This window comes from Megalobrama amblycephala, linkage group LG9 (genome assembly GCF_018812025.1).
Source record: "Megalobrama amblycephala isolate DHTTF-2021 linkage group LG9, ASM1881202v1, whole genome shotgun sequence".
Classification (NCBI taxonomy): Eukaryota; Metazoa; Chordata; class Actinopteri; order Cypriniformes; family Xenocyprididae; genus Megalobrama; species Megalobrama amblycephala.
The window spans coordinates 25,489,158-25,508,399 of NC_063052.1; the positions used below are offsets into that span (position 1 = coordinate 25,489,158).

Below are 19,242 nucleotides of genomic sequence, written 5' to 3' on the forward strand. Positions count from 1 at the left end.
GCTCGTTATACATACACACACACTTACACATAAAATACATGCACATTTAAATATATATGAAATTTTATGCTAATATATGGGAATCATTTAGCAGCTTCTCTCTTATCCAACTTGACTATATACATTTTTGGTATATTTATAAATTATTTCACACATTGGTAACACTTTACAATAAGGTTCATTAGTTAAACATTAGTTAATGTATTAACTAACATGAACTAACCATGCAAAATACATTTGTTACTGTATTTACTAATCTTCATTAACATTAGTTAATGAAAATACAGTTGTTCATTGTTTGTTAGCATGTTAGTTCACAGTGCATTAACTAATGATAACAAGATTTTAATAATGTATTAGTAAATGTTGAAATTAACATTAACAAAGATGAATAAGTGTAAGTGCAGTTCATTATTAACTAATGAACCTTATTGTAAAGTGTCACCCACATTTTGTTTATAATATTTCATATATTTATAAGTATAAAATAAAAATGTATTAAAAATAATAAAAAAACACTGATATAATGTAAAATGTAAAGCTGATTGGATAAAGTATGTTATATTATTAAAAATATTTATAATTATATTTACAATGATATATAAAATGAAATGACAGCTTAAAAATGATATAATGTGACATTAAAAGCAGTGTTTTATAATATTTAATATATCATATTTATAATGATAAAATGTGACAAAAATAGCATTTTTAAAAAGGAAAAGGTATTTTGTGACTGTGGACGCTACTAAAAAATGTAGTTAAGTTAGTAGTTAGTTGCTTTCCAACGCTGATGTGTATGTTTGTTTTTAGTGTGTGTATCTCACCTGTGTGTGATCTCATGTGTGTGCGGTAATGGCTGGGCTGGTTGAAGCTCTTCCTGCACACCGGACACACATACTCCCCCTGCTGAGACCCTGACCTCGCCAACCCTACAGTTCACAGACACAAACAGAGAAAGAGAAATGAAAATTAATAGGAAAAACATGTAGCCGAACTTATACAGATAGAGAGGTTAGGAGACGGAGAGAGAGAGCATCATTAGTATGTTTTATGTGTCATTATGGGAGGCTACCTTCAGGGCTTGGATGGGGAGCTGTCATGCCGCATCACGAGAGCATCTCTGACAGCCTGACATGAACATAGGCCCATGTGACCGCATAAATTACTGTGAATTAAAAGCCTTGCCCTGTGATGTGCCCCCATCTGCGCTACCATGTCACATGTCAGGTGTGCTGCTTTCCCCTTCCTCCCTCTCTCCTTGTCTCCTTCCCTCTCGCTCTCACTGCTCTTTTCCTGCCCGTCGCTCTAGCTATGTCAGGCCTCGTCCGCGCGAGGGGAATCGCTTGGACACGTGCGTGTCGGTGAAGGACTCGCTGAAGTAACAGGAACGGATGTGGAACCTGAAGCAACCGGCATTCGTTTCCCCTCAGGGCGCTTTAAGCGCGTGAGCTGAAATTCTGTCCCTTTGGCTCCTGTCCGTCACCTGGCACTGGTGGTCCTACCTGCTCCGACCCCTCGGGCCCCGCTTTGTCATAGCGTCGAGCCGTGACTGAGAGCATTGGTGGCAGTGGTAAGCAAGGCTACGTTTAGTAAACATGAGTCCGCGAGTTATTACCATACAGGAGCGACGCAACAGGAAAAGCAGCGGACAGCACAAACAAAAGGAAAGTCTAATATTGGAAAGGTCACTTTATTGTATGTGACTCAAAGGGCTAAAGAGAGCGCTGATGATATCAGGCCAGACAGTTGACAGAAATTTCCGCTGTCTTTCCGCAGAACTACACTCACTGAAACCGGCCAACTAGACCACCGCCTGGCAAAATGTCCTCAAATGAAGTGGAATGGAAAAAAAGCATTTGAAAATATTTTTCAAAGCAGCTGGTGGCTTAATTTGACTCCTCTTGCTCTTTCGCTCATTCACTCGTTGAGTTGGCTACTTTGCATATTTGTGGCGTCGAGGCGCTGTAGCCCCTCGGAGAGCACCCGGCACGCCGTTACAAGCGTGATGTTTAAGGCTCGCAATGCCTCTCAGCGATAGCTGTCTGAAATGTTTTTACACACTTTCGTAGGTTACACGATGATGAAGAGATTACTCAATAGTTCCATTAACCTTTGCGTATGGGCATGCTGGCACAATGGCGTGTGGGGTGCTACGTGCCATTTTAGCCCTCACCGTTCTCATTTGTCATTTCAGCTCAGGAGTAAATGTAGTTAATGTGCTTTTGCTGAATAATTTAGGTACTGTGACCTGACAACCATTTTTCAGCATGTCAATCTTTACCTGTTTTTCAACGGTCCTGTGAAGTTAGTGTTATTGGAGAAATTCTGACCCTTAAAAATTTTCTCTGAATAACTTTGTCTAAATAAACGAAAAATAAAACACTACAAACTAAAATCATAATGCTACAGGTGAATGTAGGCATCACATCATTATAAGGTACAATATAAAAAATGGATTTCATTTGCAAAAAGAATCCAATAAAAGTGTTATTAAATCATTAGTGTTATTAAAGATTAACATAGGTGAGCATCAGATGATGGCAAAGGTAATTTAAATGCAAATTTGGGAAATGAGCATGCATAAACATCCAATATTGACAGATACCAATAAATAATAATAAAAAAAAATGAATATACATACCAATGTATATTATATCTCTAGATCCAGGCCTTCTAAATAGCAAACATATGATACTACAAGCTTTGTCAATGGATAATATAACAAATAGTAAACAACTGCTTTACATTTTACTTGCAAATTTTGAACAAATGTGTCTTATCAAGTTTGCGTACATCTTGTGTTTTATTATTCAATTGTATCATGTATATATTGACATTATAGGTCTGCTCTCTAGATATCAATATTGGTCACTAAAAAACAACTAATAATTGTGATACTTAATTTTTTTAGGTCAATAGTTTTTACCTTCAACTATTCTGTAAATGATTAAATGTGCATCCACATCTTTAGTTACATGGGAAGGTTTCTTAATCGGTTCTTGACTGAGGTATGCAAATGTAGGATTTGCATCAACATTGTGCTGATGTGTCATTACATTAGATCATAAAATCAGACCAAATTGCATGTTGAAAAAAGGTTATTATTATTAGTAGTAGTAGTATTAGTAATAGTAGTAGTATGTTTTTGTGAACTCATAAATTTTTGAGGGCTACTTAAATGTCCAAATACTTTTTAGGGCCACTGTACAATAAATGTAAGCTTATTGAAATAAAATTAACAGTTTAAACAGCGTCCTATGATACAGGTATACTTCCAAACACCCCTAAACAGCCTCTTACCTGCTTGCTCTGCAATGGCATTGCTGAAGCCCCAGTGGTGGTAGAGGGCAGCTAAATCATGAGGACTGCAGTTCTTCAAGAAACTCAGGATGTCCGTCACAGCTTCTGGACCATCAGCCTTTGACTGTCTCTTGGACTGGGAGTGAGAGGATGGGCCACTCGAGCTAAGTCTGCTCCAGGGGTCATACCCAGCCACGGACGGTGTATCCTGAGCTTGAGAATCAGATCTGCCGGGGGTCTGAGGAGCATGGGCTTTGGAGCTCCTCTGATCTGAGAGGTTGTGTTTGCTAGAGAGCATAAAATGAAGTCCTTCTTGAGGTAGCAGACTACTCTCCATCACTCTGCTTCCCGTCTTTGGGGTTCCAGTCTTCTGAGGACTTGCCGTGGGCCGTGATGAGCTGTTTTGATGGACGTCTGCTTTGTGTTTACTGCTTGCCAACTCATCCATCCTGGACTTGCTGGTCTTGTGTTTGGACGAGTGAGATGGTGCCCCTGGTGCTGTGGCCGCATGCCAGTTCTTGCTTTGCGAAGAGCTGGACTCTACGCTACTTGTCTGAGGTTTTGATTTCTTTGTCCCTCCAGGGCTGCAGTCAGGTGGACTCGTTCGGGAAGTTCTCATCTGTGGCAGAGAGGGGCAGTCCTTACCCTCCAGAAATGGAGGTGGCCCAGTGCGCCTCTTGAAATCGAGAAGTGATTTTGGCCCCTTGAGGCCATTTCTTGGGGCCCACTTAGGCACCAACGTAGTACTGTCAACTTTGTGTGCGATTCGTTGGTGGATCCAGAGAACTTCTGGATACAGTGTTGCATAAGAGCAATAAGGACACTGGTGTCTAACCAAACTGTTCAATAATGTAGAAGAAACGCCTTCTTTTTCGTTATCCACCTCCATGGAGAGATTAAGCAGATTAGCATCCACTTTATCTGTGGAGCTACTTTCTTCCAAACCCTTGCTCTTTTCATCCTCCGTCTTTGAAGCGGTGTCGCTCAGTGCTGCCCTCTCCAGGTGAGTTGAGGTGGTGTAGGGCCAGTAGGGCTGCTGCAGCAGGGCATTTCTCAGCCTTGGGAAGCCCGTGTGGCTCGTTTGGTGAGTTTGGCTTTGGCTGAGTGAGCTGGTTAAGGCATCACTCCTCTGGCCCCAGTCCCTGATCGCCAAATGATGTGTTTGGACGTGGGCAGCGATGGCCGAGGGCTCCGAGGTGCAAAAGTCACAGTGCTCACAGGTGTATGGCTTTTTATCTGTCATGAAAACAACATACAGGGATTTGTTACTATAGAACAGTAGCAAAAAGTCTCTGAAAATATAAAAGTTAGCAATCATAATAACAGTGAATTTAGATCAAAACAGTTTTAGAGTTTCACCACAAGATGGCACCACATAACCATGTCAATTTACTTCAGTACAATGTACTAATCCTGTACAGAAGTTTTGGATCATGTTTATATACAGTATATACACACACACACACACACACACACACACACACACACAAAACCTTAATGGTGGTAGCACAATCACAGTTTGTTTAACAGTAGTACAATGGAGCAACAGACTACTGGGCCTGGGAACTTTGCCTGGGTCTACCTCTTCTCATCTGTCAGCAAGATGTTTGTTTACATTTAACATGTCTGCAATCTCTCAGTAGCTCTCTCTCTTCTATTCTCTCTCTCTCTCAAGCCATCTGGATTGCATTTGGTGGCTTACACTAGCTGCTGTGCAGCCTTCAGTCCACCCTCTCTGAGGTTACTTTTGAGCCAATTCGGAGAGGGGGGTCCTCTGAGATAAACCTTACACAAATGTAATGGCCATATCTGCTTCCCTAAATTCTTACAGCCTTAGAAAAGCTACACGAGGAGCTATTATATTCTAAGAATAATTTGGCATGATTATGAATCTTTAAGAGGAGATAAATTGTGTGCAAAAGCATTCTACAGTCTTCACACCTTTATAAAAAATATCAGCAGTGAGTGGACATCTGTTTCAACTCTTACACAATGAAAACTCTGTTCTGGAACATTCCATCTATGTTAATCCCTAAGAGGGCATCTTTTGTTTAAGGCAATTTATTTTTCTTAACCTTGTGGTATCACGGGGCCAATCTCTCAGATCTATTATCTATTCCTTTATAGACGATTAATACAACACCCCATGATTTCACTAAGTATGACAGGAATTATCAATCATCAGGACACATTCAGTGCTCTATGGGGCATTGGCTTTGTTGAGATACCTGCCATCTGCAAGTATTTTCCAGTGATTTTAGTGTTGTGTTTTAACTGAAGGTCTGCACTTAGATGGGGAAAGTGGAAAAAATGCACACAAATCAAAGAGCTTGTCTTCCTGAGACAGGAAGTCCAGAAATAGCATCATTCAAAGAGGGCTGGACAGCTTCAGCTACAAGCTCAAAGGACAGAAAACAGATGTAAAGGGGTATGAACAAGTGATACACAAGTGAGACTAAAACATATCTCACCCAAACCTATGAGACCTATAGTCCTTTGAGTGCCTACCTGTCTTGAGGTCCTTCACAACAAATGCAGCTTTGGGTTTATTTTTTTCTTTTAGATTTGATGCAGAAGAGTAAAACAAACTATAGGTACTACAAATGGAAATTGTAGTTTTATACTTAAGGGAAATTTTGTGCATAAAGCTTCAAATATGTTAATTCTTAAATTGAAAGCAAAGAACATGCTCTCTTTAATTAAATAAAGTGAAAAAATGCCATAATGACAGCCCTGTTTGGAATCAAAAATGTATTGAAGATTTAAACTAGGCACAAAAGCACAAAAAGTACAATACATCTGAGCATTTAAAGATGTGCAGTAGTATTTGTCCACAAGGTGTCTCTGTCCTCCTTCAGAAGCTGTATTTCATACAGTATCTGTTAAACCAGCCGTTCTCATATCCTATTCCTGGAAATCTGCCTTTGGTACCTGGTCTAAAATACCTTTCAGTTATTTGTTGGTTGATTCGCTAGTTTAAATGTGTTTCATTAAAACCTTTTATGAAGGTGGATCCACAAGAGTAGGATCACTTTAAAGGCTCTTGAATGTAATTTGTCAAGTGACTACAGCAGATAAACCTGCTTCATAAATGTCATTATAATGCAACACTTAACCATCCCAGTGTAATTTCTGATCAGGTACCTGTTGTGAAGTTCACACATTCTTTGGAGCACTGTCACACTTTTAGTGTAGCTATAATCAAACACACCTGAAACAATTAAACAAGGTCCTTAGGTTCACTTAAAAATTATGCTGTAGGCAAATATTGAACAGGGATAGAAAAGAAATTTCTACAATGAAGTGGATTTATAGTAGCAATACTGAAGGCCCATAGTGTACAATACACATGCAGTAAATGGGTAACCCATAAACAGATTCAAATGATGAAAAGCAAAAACTATTTTAGCATCTGCACAGCATTGCATTGTGCATGTTTAGTAGGCAGGTAGGCAGAATGGACGTTATGATATGCAGTCAAGTGATGCTTGAAGTTTATAACAAATGTTCAAACTAAGAACACTTTTCTGAGATTACTCTTCAATTTTGTACTGGCTTTAAATTTCTAAATGAGAATTACCTGTGTCCCCAAAGAATCCTGTCCGCCTTTGATCCCTGAAGTGTCCTGCTGATTCCCCTGCTTTAGATGGGCTGGACGCTGCTTTACGGAACAGTCCATTTCCACCAATGGTTTCACCCAAGCCACCATGTCTGATGAGCATGTGGATCACCATCTGTTGCTGTGTGCGGAAGCCCTTTCCGCACTCCAAGCACTCTGAGGTTTTCTGGGAATTCTTACGGCTAGGGCGAGAAGTAGGCCGGTACTCTGAGTCACTCAGATTCTCTGGGCTTCGCTCACCTGTCAAGACCTGGCTGTTCCTTTCTCCATTGCTGTGCTGATCTGTATTGGAGCCTTGGGTTCCAGCCCCTCTCCGTTTCTTGGTTGGGATACTCACAGTGGAATCGAGTGATTTCTTCCGCTTGTCCTGTCTTGTCAAGACATACTCGCCCTTTTCCCTGTCATATGCTACATCTGCATCGGCTAACCTCTCTTCCCATCCCAGGCTCTTCTCAGATACCTCCACCAGTTTGCCTCTGGTGGCCAGTTGCCAAGCCTGGTAGCTACTTACTGGATCAAGCTCTGGGATTCTTTTCCCTAGAGTTCCCTCAATGGGGTTCTCTTCCTTTCCTGCTGGTTTCAAGTTTAGGCATTCCAAGAAGCTTGTCTTGGTGGCAGATGCGAAGTCCTTATCACTACAGAAGGTATTGCTAGGAGGCTGCTCAACATTTCTGTGGACCTGCTCGTGCAGTTGCAGGCTCTGGCGGTCATGGAAGAAGTTACCACACTTGGCACAGAGTTCATACAGACACACTTCATTCACCAAGTTGGACTCATCCTGCGCCACCTCGTTGACAGTAGCTGGAAGGTAAGAGTCACTCTTTGGTTTTACCTTGGTGTTGTGAGTCTTCATGTGGCTACGTAGGAACCAGGGCTCACGGAAACGGCGTCCACAGATCCGGCACCCATGATCCAGACTGTTCTGATGCTTCTTCATGTGAGCTTTCAGAAACCAGGCTTGGGTAAACACCTGGTCACATTGTTCACATGGGAACTCGCCTTTACCAAGTTCACCGTCAGCTTCCTCGCTGGTAGAGACTTCTTTGGTGATAGATTCCTCCTCAATAGGATGTACCTTCTCAACGTGAACCTGCAGTTGGTCCTCCTGCAAGGTCTCATAAGGGCACAGTTCACATTGGAAGACCTTGTGAAGCTCCTGCATATGCTGTTCAAGCTCTGCCTGACTTGACACTCTTTTCCTGCACAGAGAACACTGCAATGACTGTTTGCCGTTTTCACCAGAGATTCTTTCCTTCTTACCACCTTTCTTCCTCATTTTGGTTGCCTCTTCACCACTCACAACCTTGTTGCAGGCTGAGGTACTCTCAGTCGGACTGGAGCAACCACCTTGATCTTCTGGCACCCCTCCTTCTTTTTCCCCTTCCTCATCCACATCTTCCTCCTCGCCGCCAGTGCTCTGGCTGAGGCCATCCAGTTTGTGACTGCGAATGTGGGCCTTTAAGCTACCCTTCTGGGCTGAGCGGTGATCACAGTGAGGACACTTGTATGGTTTCTCCCCAGTGTGCTTTCTCATGTGCTGGGACAAGGAGCTGAGAAAAGGAAAACTTCTTCCACAGAGTTCACAAGTGTGACCCCGGCTCTTCTTGCCATCGGGGTTGTCCTGTCCACCCTTGGAGAAGGTCTCTTGCTCTGCAACTTCCGGCCTTCCCACCTCCATCTCAAGGCTTGAATATTCCACTATACTGCTATCTGTTGTCCAATTTATTAGATCCTATTAAGTCTGTCTCGCCTGTAGTCATTCGGTCTGGGTAAAAGTTCTCTTTGTCAGACGTGTCATTGTTGGAAATTCTGTGTTGACAGTGTTGCTTTTGTCTGGAATATGTCTGGAGTTTTTTCTCCTATGAATCATCTTAACAGCTGAAGGCTTGCTTCATTTTGGTCACCTGAGAGGAAATGGAGACACAACAGAAGCAAATTTGAGAACAAGACTTGCAAATGAGTAAATAAAGGTTATTCATTAATCCATTAGTCCATGGCAACGAACAAGCAGTTACTATGACAGACTCTGCCCTTTTTTTTCTTTTTCTTTTTTTTTTAATAAAATTACAGATTTTTGGGGGGAAAAAATTGTAAAATTACTTAATGATTCTTAATATGAATCAAGTGCTGTTATGTATCAAGTGCTATGTCTTAAAACTGTAGAGATTCTAAACTGTTACATGGAAAAACTTAGACCCAGTGTTTGAGACCCCCAGCTAAAAGAGTCTTTTTATATAATGTCATCTGACAGTCTTTTGTTCAGTTAAATCTATTCGTTTAAGGCAGGATCCATACTGCATAGCTGAAAACAGAGGACATAGTACATTGGGTTTTATGCTCTGCACCATTTAAAAGTGAGTGGGAGAGAGACAAAGAGATAGAGAAAGACAGCTGATGTTCTCATTTAGGAGTCAGAGGGAACGGCACGTCTTTAAGTAATGCATAAACACACTAACTTACCCAAAATGCTCTCTGATTATTCTAACAAGACAATAAACACAGATACAGTAAATATACTGCTCAATATTCCAACAAGCATGGTATTAATTGTTGTAAATCCACAAAAGCTTACACACCCAAGTCCAGAATCAGGATTTCCTGCCATTCTGATTTGTGTTCTATCCATTCTAAACATAGCAAACCTTTTTTTTCTTTTTTTTTTGTTTGCTTTATTCAAAAATGGCTATGCTGACTGACAAAATGTTTATTGTAATACCCAACCTGACATATCCATTTATCTATACTACACTACAGTGGAGACTGGGTGAGGTTGTAACATGGGGAACTGTAACTAATCTCAGTAATATCAGGGTTTTAAGTTAAAAGTCCAATTATACAAATGTGTGGAAATGCTCTTACAATATATTTTGAATTTAAATGTTACACATTTATGATTTATTAATATTAATAATATCTACAGACAAAACAAAACAATGGTTTGATCGTTTTTTTTAATAATTGTTTATTTTCATAATTATATTATTAATCATAATTATTATTTGTTACAGTTTAAATTTAGTTCCTATTATTCCTATAATAGGCTGTTCAATGACATGTTCTCATTGCCCCACTATTAAGGTCAATGTGTATTCAGTAAACTGTATCTTTTTTCCTGGGCAATAACTGTGGAAATGTTCAATAGTTGTTTTTTTGTTTTGTTTTGTTTTGTAGCCAAGACTTTAAGGTTTGGGTGACAACTTGCCCCTGTCTCCCCTATAATTGAGTCTGTCTGTGTGCATTTGTGCGAGTCTTTGACTGAAGGACAACAGTCTCAGTTAGTCCCCTCTCATAATCAGTATGAACAGTGGTTGTCTGCTCACAGACCTAAATTTGTTGTGTGTACGTGTGTGTGCGTGTGCATCTGCTCAGGCGTAAAGAGACTATTCAGTGTTGGGCAAGAGAGGGGCCAGTTGGGATGAACCCTGAGGGCCGGTCCTCTCTCTCAACAATCAATAATCCATTATATACCAACTACATTTCACCACTGGCCCAGCATCCCCCTCACACAAACACACACATTCTAACGCACAAAAAGCACTCCTCTCTCCACAGTTCATCTTTTACGGTAAGTTAACTTGCTGGGCTATAAAATGCCAGGTAAGAAATTTAAAGAAGAGACACTTAGGAAATTGGAAGTTTTCCTAGAGGTCCCATCATCCATTTATCTCAACTTATATCCAATGTTTGCCTACTTATCTAGTTTATTTTCTTTGATTATTTGATTTTGTATGTTGGGAAGCGTGTAAACAGTGTAGCCATTATGACAATGGAATGGATGAGGTGCTTAACCGCGTAATAATGGAACTGAACATGCTGAGCTGGTAATGAATAGTGTTTTGCTGTTTGGCAAACCAATGAGCTGAGCATTAAATCGCCGTAACTATGATACCAAGAGGTTTGGGAGATGTGTAAGGACACAAACACACACATACATATACACACGTCAGCAGTGGGGTTATTATTGAAACATGGCTGTTCTCAGAGGGCTTACCTCAGCTCTGCTGACCTACTTATCCCCAGACAGTTCATCTCATCTTGTAGTTCCATCAATGCAGGATCAGTGCATTTTTCAAATTGAGCGGTGTGTGTGTGTGTGTGTCCGTGTGCGTGTGTGCACTCAAATCCTAAACCAAATTGTGCATTTTGTCCAAATGCATAGAGACAGTTACCAAACCACTAACATGCATCAACAATAACAAGAGAAGATAGAAGAGCTCGACTGTCTTTTGTTCTTATTGTGATGTGACGGACAGCAGATAAATCATTTGTTTTTCCTTAACACTACAACCAATGAGATTTTTAATGCATAATCTGTCTTAAAACAAGTGTAATGAAACAAAACGAAGTTTAAGTATTTGATTTCCACTTAATGTGCAGAAGGTTTTTTGTTTTTATTTCAAATGTTTTAAAGAACAAACCACAGTTATCACTGATGAAGCTCACTTGTTATCATTTCTGCAAAACTCCTATAGGAGCATATTGCCTCCATGGGTTTCCTATCTTACTAACAATTTGGTAGTTCTCAAATCCCCCCAAACTACAATCTCATTGTGCCTCTCGCACCAGAACTGTCACAATAGCTCATGTCTATACCTCCTCTGAGCAGCGGGGAGTCCAGCACAACCATTGTTGGATGCAGGGGTCCATCCTACGCTAGAGGCCTGTCTGAAGCATGTCTGGTTGGGGAAGACAAAGGGAAGTCCCTCCCGGTCCCATTTCGAGGTAGAACCTGCCTGGTACCATCAACTGCTGATTACAGCTGCAATAAAAAGGGGGCCCTGGTGCATGTTTGCGATTGTGAGCATGATAGCAGGTGCTGAGGCTAACATTGTCATGTTAAATTACGGAAAATATTCTGGTGTCTAGGACAGAAGTAGTTCCCCCCAGGTTTGAAACCAAGAAACGAGAGGAGCCAAGAAAAAACGGGCTTAGTTGGACATGCTACACAAAATGTCAAGTCCAGCAAAGTTAAAGTCTGTGTAATGAGGAATGCGAGTACAGATGTGGTCATATGATAAAAACCGAACGGAGAACGAGCACAAACGTTTCTATTCAGCTGAAATGTAAAGCTTAGTGATACAACTTGCACAGGGTGAAGGGCTCCTTTGTTCTGCAGTGTTTCTGAAATGGAGACACAATGAACACTACTTAACTGTAGCCTGACCACGTTACATAGGCATAAAACAAGATTTACAACTTAAGTTCTTCAAAAATACGCTTCCCCTATAGTTGCTGACAGTGGTTATGATTGGGTATTTATGATTCTAGCAGTTTCCACAGTTAGGATACAGCCACCGTTCATTTCAGATTCCTGAGGAACCTTCCTCTGTCCCGCCTGTGGCTGTTAGCCCTGCCTCAACCCTTAGCTGTCATTCTTAATACACATTTGCAGTTACATCCTCTGTATAATGTAAGCATCTTCAACATAGTTTGTTGATTAAAAGAACAGATCACTTAATCATTCTCACTTACTAATCGCTGTTTCAGCTCTGTATGTCATTATTTTCAGTATAGAGTAAAAAAATAATACTTTTATTTAGCAAGGATGTATTAAAATTATCAAAAAAGTGACAGTTAAGACATTTATAATGTTAGAAAATATTTCGAATAAATGCTGTTTTTTTACCTTCTATCCATCAAAAAACATGAATGTCACGGTTTCCGCAAAAATATGAAGCAACACTGTTCAACATTAATAATAAAAAGAAATGTTTATTAAGGCACCTAATCAGCATGATAGGATGATTTCTGAAAGATCATGTGACACTGAAGACTGGAATAATGACTGCTGAAAATTTGAACGATAATAATCTTTATTGAAAATCATCAACAACGAATGTCATTATCGATTAGTCGCGTCTGCCCACCGTGCATGGAAAACTTCCACCAGTCGCGTCAATTTACAGCACTGAATAACGCATTTCTATGGACAAAATGCATCTAAAAATAGTGGAGGAATAGTGGAGCTGCTGCAGGAAAGGTACGTTATCCAAGCTGCCCAAAACATGAGAATTCTTTATTTTAAGCTTCAAGCTAATGCATTAGCGTAATGTTTTACTTGGCTTGCCCTGTCAGGCGCTTTGACAGCGTGTGCTGTTTAAAGGTGCCATCGAACGTTTTTTTACAAGATGTAATATAAGTTTAAGGTGTCCCCTGAATGTGTCTGTGAAGTTTCAGCTCAAAATACCACATAGATTTTTTTTAATAAATTTTTTTAACTGCCTATTTTGGAGCATAATTAGAAATGCACCGATTCAGACTGCGACCCCTTTAATTCCTCATGCTTCCCGCCCCCAGAGCTCGCGCTTGCCTTAAACAGCATTAACAAAGTTCATACAGCTAATATAACCCTCAAAATGGATCTTTACAAAGTGTTCATCATGCATGCTGCATGCATACATCAGATCATGTGAGTATAGTATTTATTTGGATGTTTACATTTGATTCTGAATGAGTTTGAGGCTATGCTCCATGGCTAAAGCCAACATTACACACTGTTGAAGAGATTTATAAAGAATGAAGTTGTTTATGAATTATACAGACTGCAAGTGTTTAAAAATGAAAATAGCGACGGCTCTTGTCTCCGTGAATACAGTAAGAAACGATGGTAACTTTAACCAAATTTAACAGTACATTAGCAACATGCTAACGAAACATTTAGAAAGCCAATTTACAAATATCACTAAAAATATCATGGATCATGTCAGTTATTATTGCTCCATCTGCCATTTTTCGCTATTGTCCTTGCTTGCTTACCTAGTCTGATGATTCAGCTGTGCACAGATCCAGACGTTAATACTGGCTGCCCTTGTGTAATGCCTTGAACATGGGCTGGCATATGCAAATATTGGGGGCGTACATATTAATGATCCCGACTGTTATGTAACAGTCAGTGTTATGTTGAGATTCGCCTGTTTTTCGGAGGTCTTTTAAACAAATGAAATTTATATAAGAAGAAGGAAACAATGGAGTTTGAGACTCACTGTATGGCATTTCCATGTACTGAACTCTTGTTATTTAACTATGCCAAGGTAAATTCAATTTTCCATTTGATGGCACCTTAAATTTTTTTAAACTTTCATATCCTTATCTGTAAGTGTTCCAGATCCACATGATTATTTCAATTTTGCATGAAGGCTCATCCTGACAGTCTGCGTTAAACTTCACACTTTACTGAGGGAGGCAAGGAGCGCCACGCATGCATGCGCTTCAAATAGATGGTGCACATTAGAAAGGAAGACAATTAATATTCAACGCAAAAATATTAATTTTGCTGAAATATCTGTTGCTGGATGTTAAATTTAGGTTTAAAAGTCCACATGTAATTCAAGTATTTTATGAGAGTGGTAACTGTAAAGGGATAACAAATTGACCATTCCCAAAGACCCGCCCCTTTTAGTTACTGTTGCTACGTCCGACGAGCAATGCCAATCTCTCTCCACACATCATGTTCTCACGCAGTGAAAAATACATTGCGGAGCAAAGAGGACACTGAAAACGTGTCAACAGAGAGAGCAGGTTACTTTTGATATGAAACAAAGTCTCAGATTTAAAATTTTGTAAAAGAAATATAAACAATAAATACCATTTTGTGGCTCTTTAATGTGTCGTGACAGATCGCTGTAGCGCCTCAGTTCAAGCGGCTCGTGAACCGATCTTGTCTTTCTACTAGTTCATTTATAGCATTCATTTATAGGCGTTATGATTGGTTAGATCGCCTGTCAATCAAACTCCTGGCGAAGGGTCAATTGAATATAAATGTAAGACATTTCTTACTTTTACAGAATAAAGAAATGACAGTAACAGGTTACTGTGTCCACTCCAGAGTGAATGTGTGTGTTCCTGTAGGACATTCCTCTTATCTGTTAACACTGAGTTTGTGTTTTTCTTTATTAACTTTATTATAACCTTCATTTTTAATGTAGGGATTTAAACTGTCCTTTTGCTTTATAGCTCTTTTGCATGTAGCATAGATACAGAAATACTCACTTTATAGGCTATGTTTTCATAGCGTTCAGTTGGCATTGTTTGAAGGACAGCATTGGGCAGGATGTGTATAGTTTGTTTTGTCCCAAAAAAGAAAAAAAGGAAACTGCACTTTTTATCCGATTAATCAATTAATCGAAGAAATAATCAACCAACTAATCGATTATCAAAATGATGATTAGTTGCAGCCCCACTGAAATTCAGCTCTGCTATCACAGGAACAAATTACATTTTAAAATATATTTTCAAATAGAAAACCATTATTTTTAAAAAAAGTATTTCACTGTATTTTAAAAAATATTTCACTTTATATTTACTGTATTTTTGATCAAATAAATGCCTTGGTGAGCATGAAACATACAAAAAAATCTTATCAACAACAAACTTTGAACTGTAGTCTATATATATATATATATGTGACTACAGTTCAAAAGTTTGTTGTATAAAAGTCTGTGGAAAATGACTTTAATTCAGGTCTGTTCTCACACAAAACTGTTGTATGGCTTCGGAAAACTTGAAATATTGTGCATGGAATATTTTAGGGTGTTATCTGTCCTTCTTGGAGCTGATCATTATAAATACACATTGCCATTGTGTAGTGATTCTTTAAACTTAATTTCTTTATTTAAAAAAAAAAAAAAAACAGACCCCAAACTTTTGAAATGTAGGCTTAAAAAAAATTACTTTTCACTTAAATATAACCAATAAATTTAGATGTTGCCACATTAAGCATATTGCAGCAAATATGTTTAGCAAAATCATTTTCACAAATCTATACTTCTGTGACATTCTACTGCTGAAGTAATTAAATCATAACTAAATGATCAATGATTGATTAGCAGCCATATGCTTGAGAAAAGTCTTCAAAAATGATGTCGCATCTTTATGACTGCATTTACAAGCAAGAACCGCTGTTTACACTTCACCGACACACAAGCAACAACATATGTGCCCGTAAAAACAAGCATAGGCATAAAAACACAAACAAAGACGGCCAGCTTTCAGTGGAAAGAAACAGCAGCACATATACAGGCCCATATCTGAGAGACACAGCCCTGAGCGAGAGCTCCATTCTTCCCCTCCTCTCTTTTCTCTGGCTGATGAATGGCTATGGCGAATCAACTGTCTGCTCGCTTATTCAACCTGACGGCTAGTCCAGCTCAGCACAAACGCCCCATGCTCTGGACATTACTCCTCTGCTCTGAGCCAGTGTTTGTGGAAGAGAAAAAGAAAAAGTGCATGTGTGTATATCCTCATGTGAAAGACAGAGCTAAACCAGTCCATCACACATATGGTTTTTCTAACACACCCCAGTTTGAACCATACAACGTGAGCCAAACAGTGTGTGTGCTAGTATGTGTGTGCCCTGTGCACATATGTTAATTGTTGCATCCCTGCCAAACAAACATGTTGCATGTCAGTGTGTGTGTTTGATAAATCCTAAAATACCAAACTCCACGAGAGGCCGAGCAGGAGGAGCTGTAGGTTTTGAAACAACATCACAAACCAATACTACAGTACAATGTGTGTGTTATTGACATGTGATGCTCATCTGCTAATAAGATTACACCGTGCAGTGACTTCTTCACAAAGCGGTAGTTTTTCAAGCTCAGCCAGAATTCATAGCTAATGAATGGAATGATAATGGCCTCAGATCACTGTCATCAGTATTATCAGACCGCTGTTTCCCCAGTAGAGATTACAGATGCGCAAGTGCTCCGTGACCTCCCAGTGCCGTCACTACAGAACGCCACTCCCTAAAGCCAGAACACGGTTACACAAGCAATAAGCGAGGGATTATTTTCCTGTCAGTGTGCATGATGTCTGACTAAAGAACCTGGAAATCCTGAGTTATGATATTAATGAAAAGTTGCTACCGTATAACGGTACAGACCCTTTTGTTCAACAGAAATTATTAAAAATAAAAGATAATGCTCTGTAGAAAAATGCTATTCTTAATCTATATTAATATTTCTCGTTTTCATTTGCAAGTTTTCTCACTTGTTTAATGTTAAGTTTAAAAAAAATGTTGATAAATCAAAATATCTTGTCAAAAAATCCTAAAGGGATGCTAAAAGAATCAATTATGGAAGCTTGTTTCAGCCACTAAATAAAAAAAAAAAATGAAAAAGGTAATTGCGACTTTTTATCTTACAATTCTGACTTTTTTTCTCGCAATTGCGAGTTTGCATTTCACAATTCTGACTTTTTTCTCAGAATTGGTAGATTTAAACTCGCAATTGACCCTTTTCACATTTCCGGGTTTCTCGAAGCGGAAGTCGTCATAGTTGGGTAAAATTCCATAGCGAAGAATGAGAGAATACATTAAATATATTTTTTGTGTTCCCATTTGCTCAAATAGCAAAATAAAAACCCAACAACAGTGTTTTCACGACTTTCAAAATGATGAAAAAATAGAGAGAGATTGATAATGGCAGTCAGAAGAGAAAAAGATGTCAACTTTTATAAACTTTACTTATAAAGTCAATTGTGTAATATGTCAGAATTGTGTGATATAAAGTCAGAAATATGAGTTATAAAATCAGAATTGCCTGTTATAAAGTCAGAATTTCGAGATATAAACTCACAATTGTATCTTATAAAGTGAGAATTGCAAGATATTACTTTTTTCTCAGAATTGTGTTTATATCTCGCAATTCTGACTTTATAACTCGCAATTCTGAATTTATATCATGCAATTTTGACATTATATATCGCAGTTCTGACTTTGTAACTCGCATTTCTGACTGTAACTCGCAATTCTGAAATTATATAATGCAATTCTGACTTTAAAACTCACAATTCTGACATTGTAACTCACAATTCGGACTTTATATCATGCAATTCTGACTTTATAACTCGCAATTCTGACAACACACAATTCTGACTTTATAACTCGCAATTCTGACTATATATCATGCAATTCTGACTTTAAAACTCGCAATTCTGACATTGTAACTCACAATTCTGACTTTATATCATGCAATTCTGACTTTGTAACTCACAATTCTGACTATATATCATGCAATTTTGACTTTATAACTCGCAATTCTGACTATATATCATGTAATTCTGACTTTATAACTCACAATTCTGACTTTATATCATGCAATTCTGACTTTGTAACTCGCAATTGTGAGTTTATATCTCGCAATTCTGAGAAAAAAAGTCAGTCTTTTTTCCCTCTCAACTGGATATTATAACATGCAATTGTGAGTTTATATCTCACAATTCTGACTTTTTAACTCGCAGTTCTGACTTTATATCACACAATTCTGACATTATATTACGCAATTATGACTTTGTAACTTGCAATTATGACTTTATATCACGCAATTGTGACTTTGTCACTCGAAATTCTGACTTTATAACTCGAAATTGTGACTTTATATCTCGAAATTCTGAGAAAAGTCAGAATTGCAAGATATAAACTCACAATTAAAACTATAATTATAATTATAATTCATTGCTCACTATATAAAAATTCGTAATTACCTCTTTATTTTTTATTTCATGGCAGAAACAAGCTTCCATAATCAATTAAGAATCAAATCAAATAATAAATCACATTTATTTTCCAAAAGGTAAGGTTATTCAGATTACCTCACATTTTAGTTATATTATTTAATTGGATGATTTCTCTTCTTAATTTCATTAGGATTCCATCAGCATTCCTTTACTTAAAAAAAAAAAAAAAAAAAAAATCTTTAAAGGAACAAATCTGATCAATTTCTCACCCTTATGTTGTTCCAAACCTTTGTGACTTTCTTTCATACGTGGAACACCAATGTAAACGTTTAGCAGAATGGTCATGATGTCGTTTGGCTGTTCAGGTAGATTTACTTTATTATTATTAGCTTTTTTTAATTCGCAAACAAGACAAAGATACTGAAGAATAGGATGTCTTTTTTAGTAGAGTGCATTATAAAGTGATACTTAAGACAAACAGCTAGCGGTCATATGATCACCATAACATTATAGTGTACATTACTCATGCAGATCTGTGAAAGTGGCGAATTGTCGTAAGTAAATTTGTTTGGAATAATCGAAAAATGACTCTACATGTGTCCACAGGTGAATTTGTATGTTTTTGGGTGCAAGCCAAAGCATGCAAGTGTGCACGTATTTCTGTGTGTGTATGTGAGACAGCAGTGATAGAGAGATGAGAGAGGGACACCAGCAGTAATGCTTATGTAATATCTGGCCGAGCCTCTGCAGCACTCCTGATGGCAGTATGACATAACACCTATGCGGCCACACAACTCGTCTAAGAAACACACACATACACACTCAAACAGACAAATAAGTTTCATCTGATCTTGACCAGATTAACA

At 38.6% G+C, this 19,242-nt stretch overlaps 1 protein-coding gene and 1 long non-coding RNA gene across 5 annotated transcripts in view; one reads left to right on the forward strand and one right to left on the reverse strand.

Moving 5' to 3' along the window:
* The window catches only part of LOC125275436, a 69,422-nt gene that overhangs the window by 41,912 nt on the left and 8,268 nt on the right, over window positions 1–19,242 (forward strand). The window lies entirely within an intron of this gene.
* znf516 (zinc finger protein 516) overlaps window positions 1–19,242 on the reverse strand; it is a 42,808-nt gene that overhangs the window by 5,381 nt on the left and 18,185 nt on the right. For all 3 annotated transcript variants that reach the window (XM_048202361.1, XM_048202360.1, XM_048202362.1), the window contains exons 2-4: window positions 6,884–8,826; window positions 3,304–4,539; window positions 828–932 (exon numbers count right to left, since the gene is read on the reverse strand). In XM_048202361.1, the coding sequence (XP_048058318.1) occupies window positions 828–932; window positions 3,304–4,539; window positions 6,884–8,600 (3,058 nt within the window). In that variant the 5' untranslated portion in view covers window positions 8,601–8,826. The remainder of the gene's footprint in view (window positions 1–827; window positions 933–3,303; window positions 4,540–6,883; window positions 8,827–19,242) is intronic.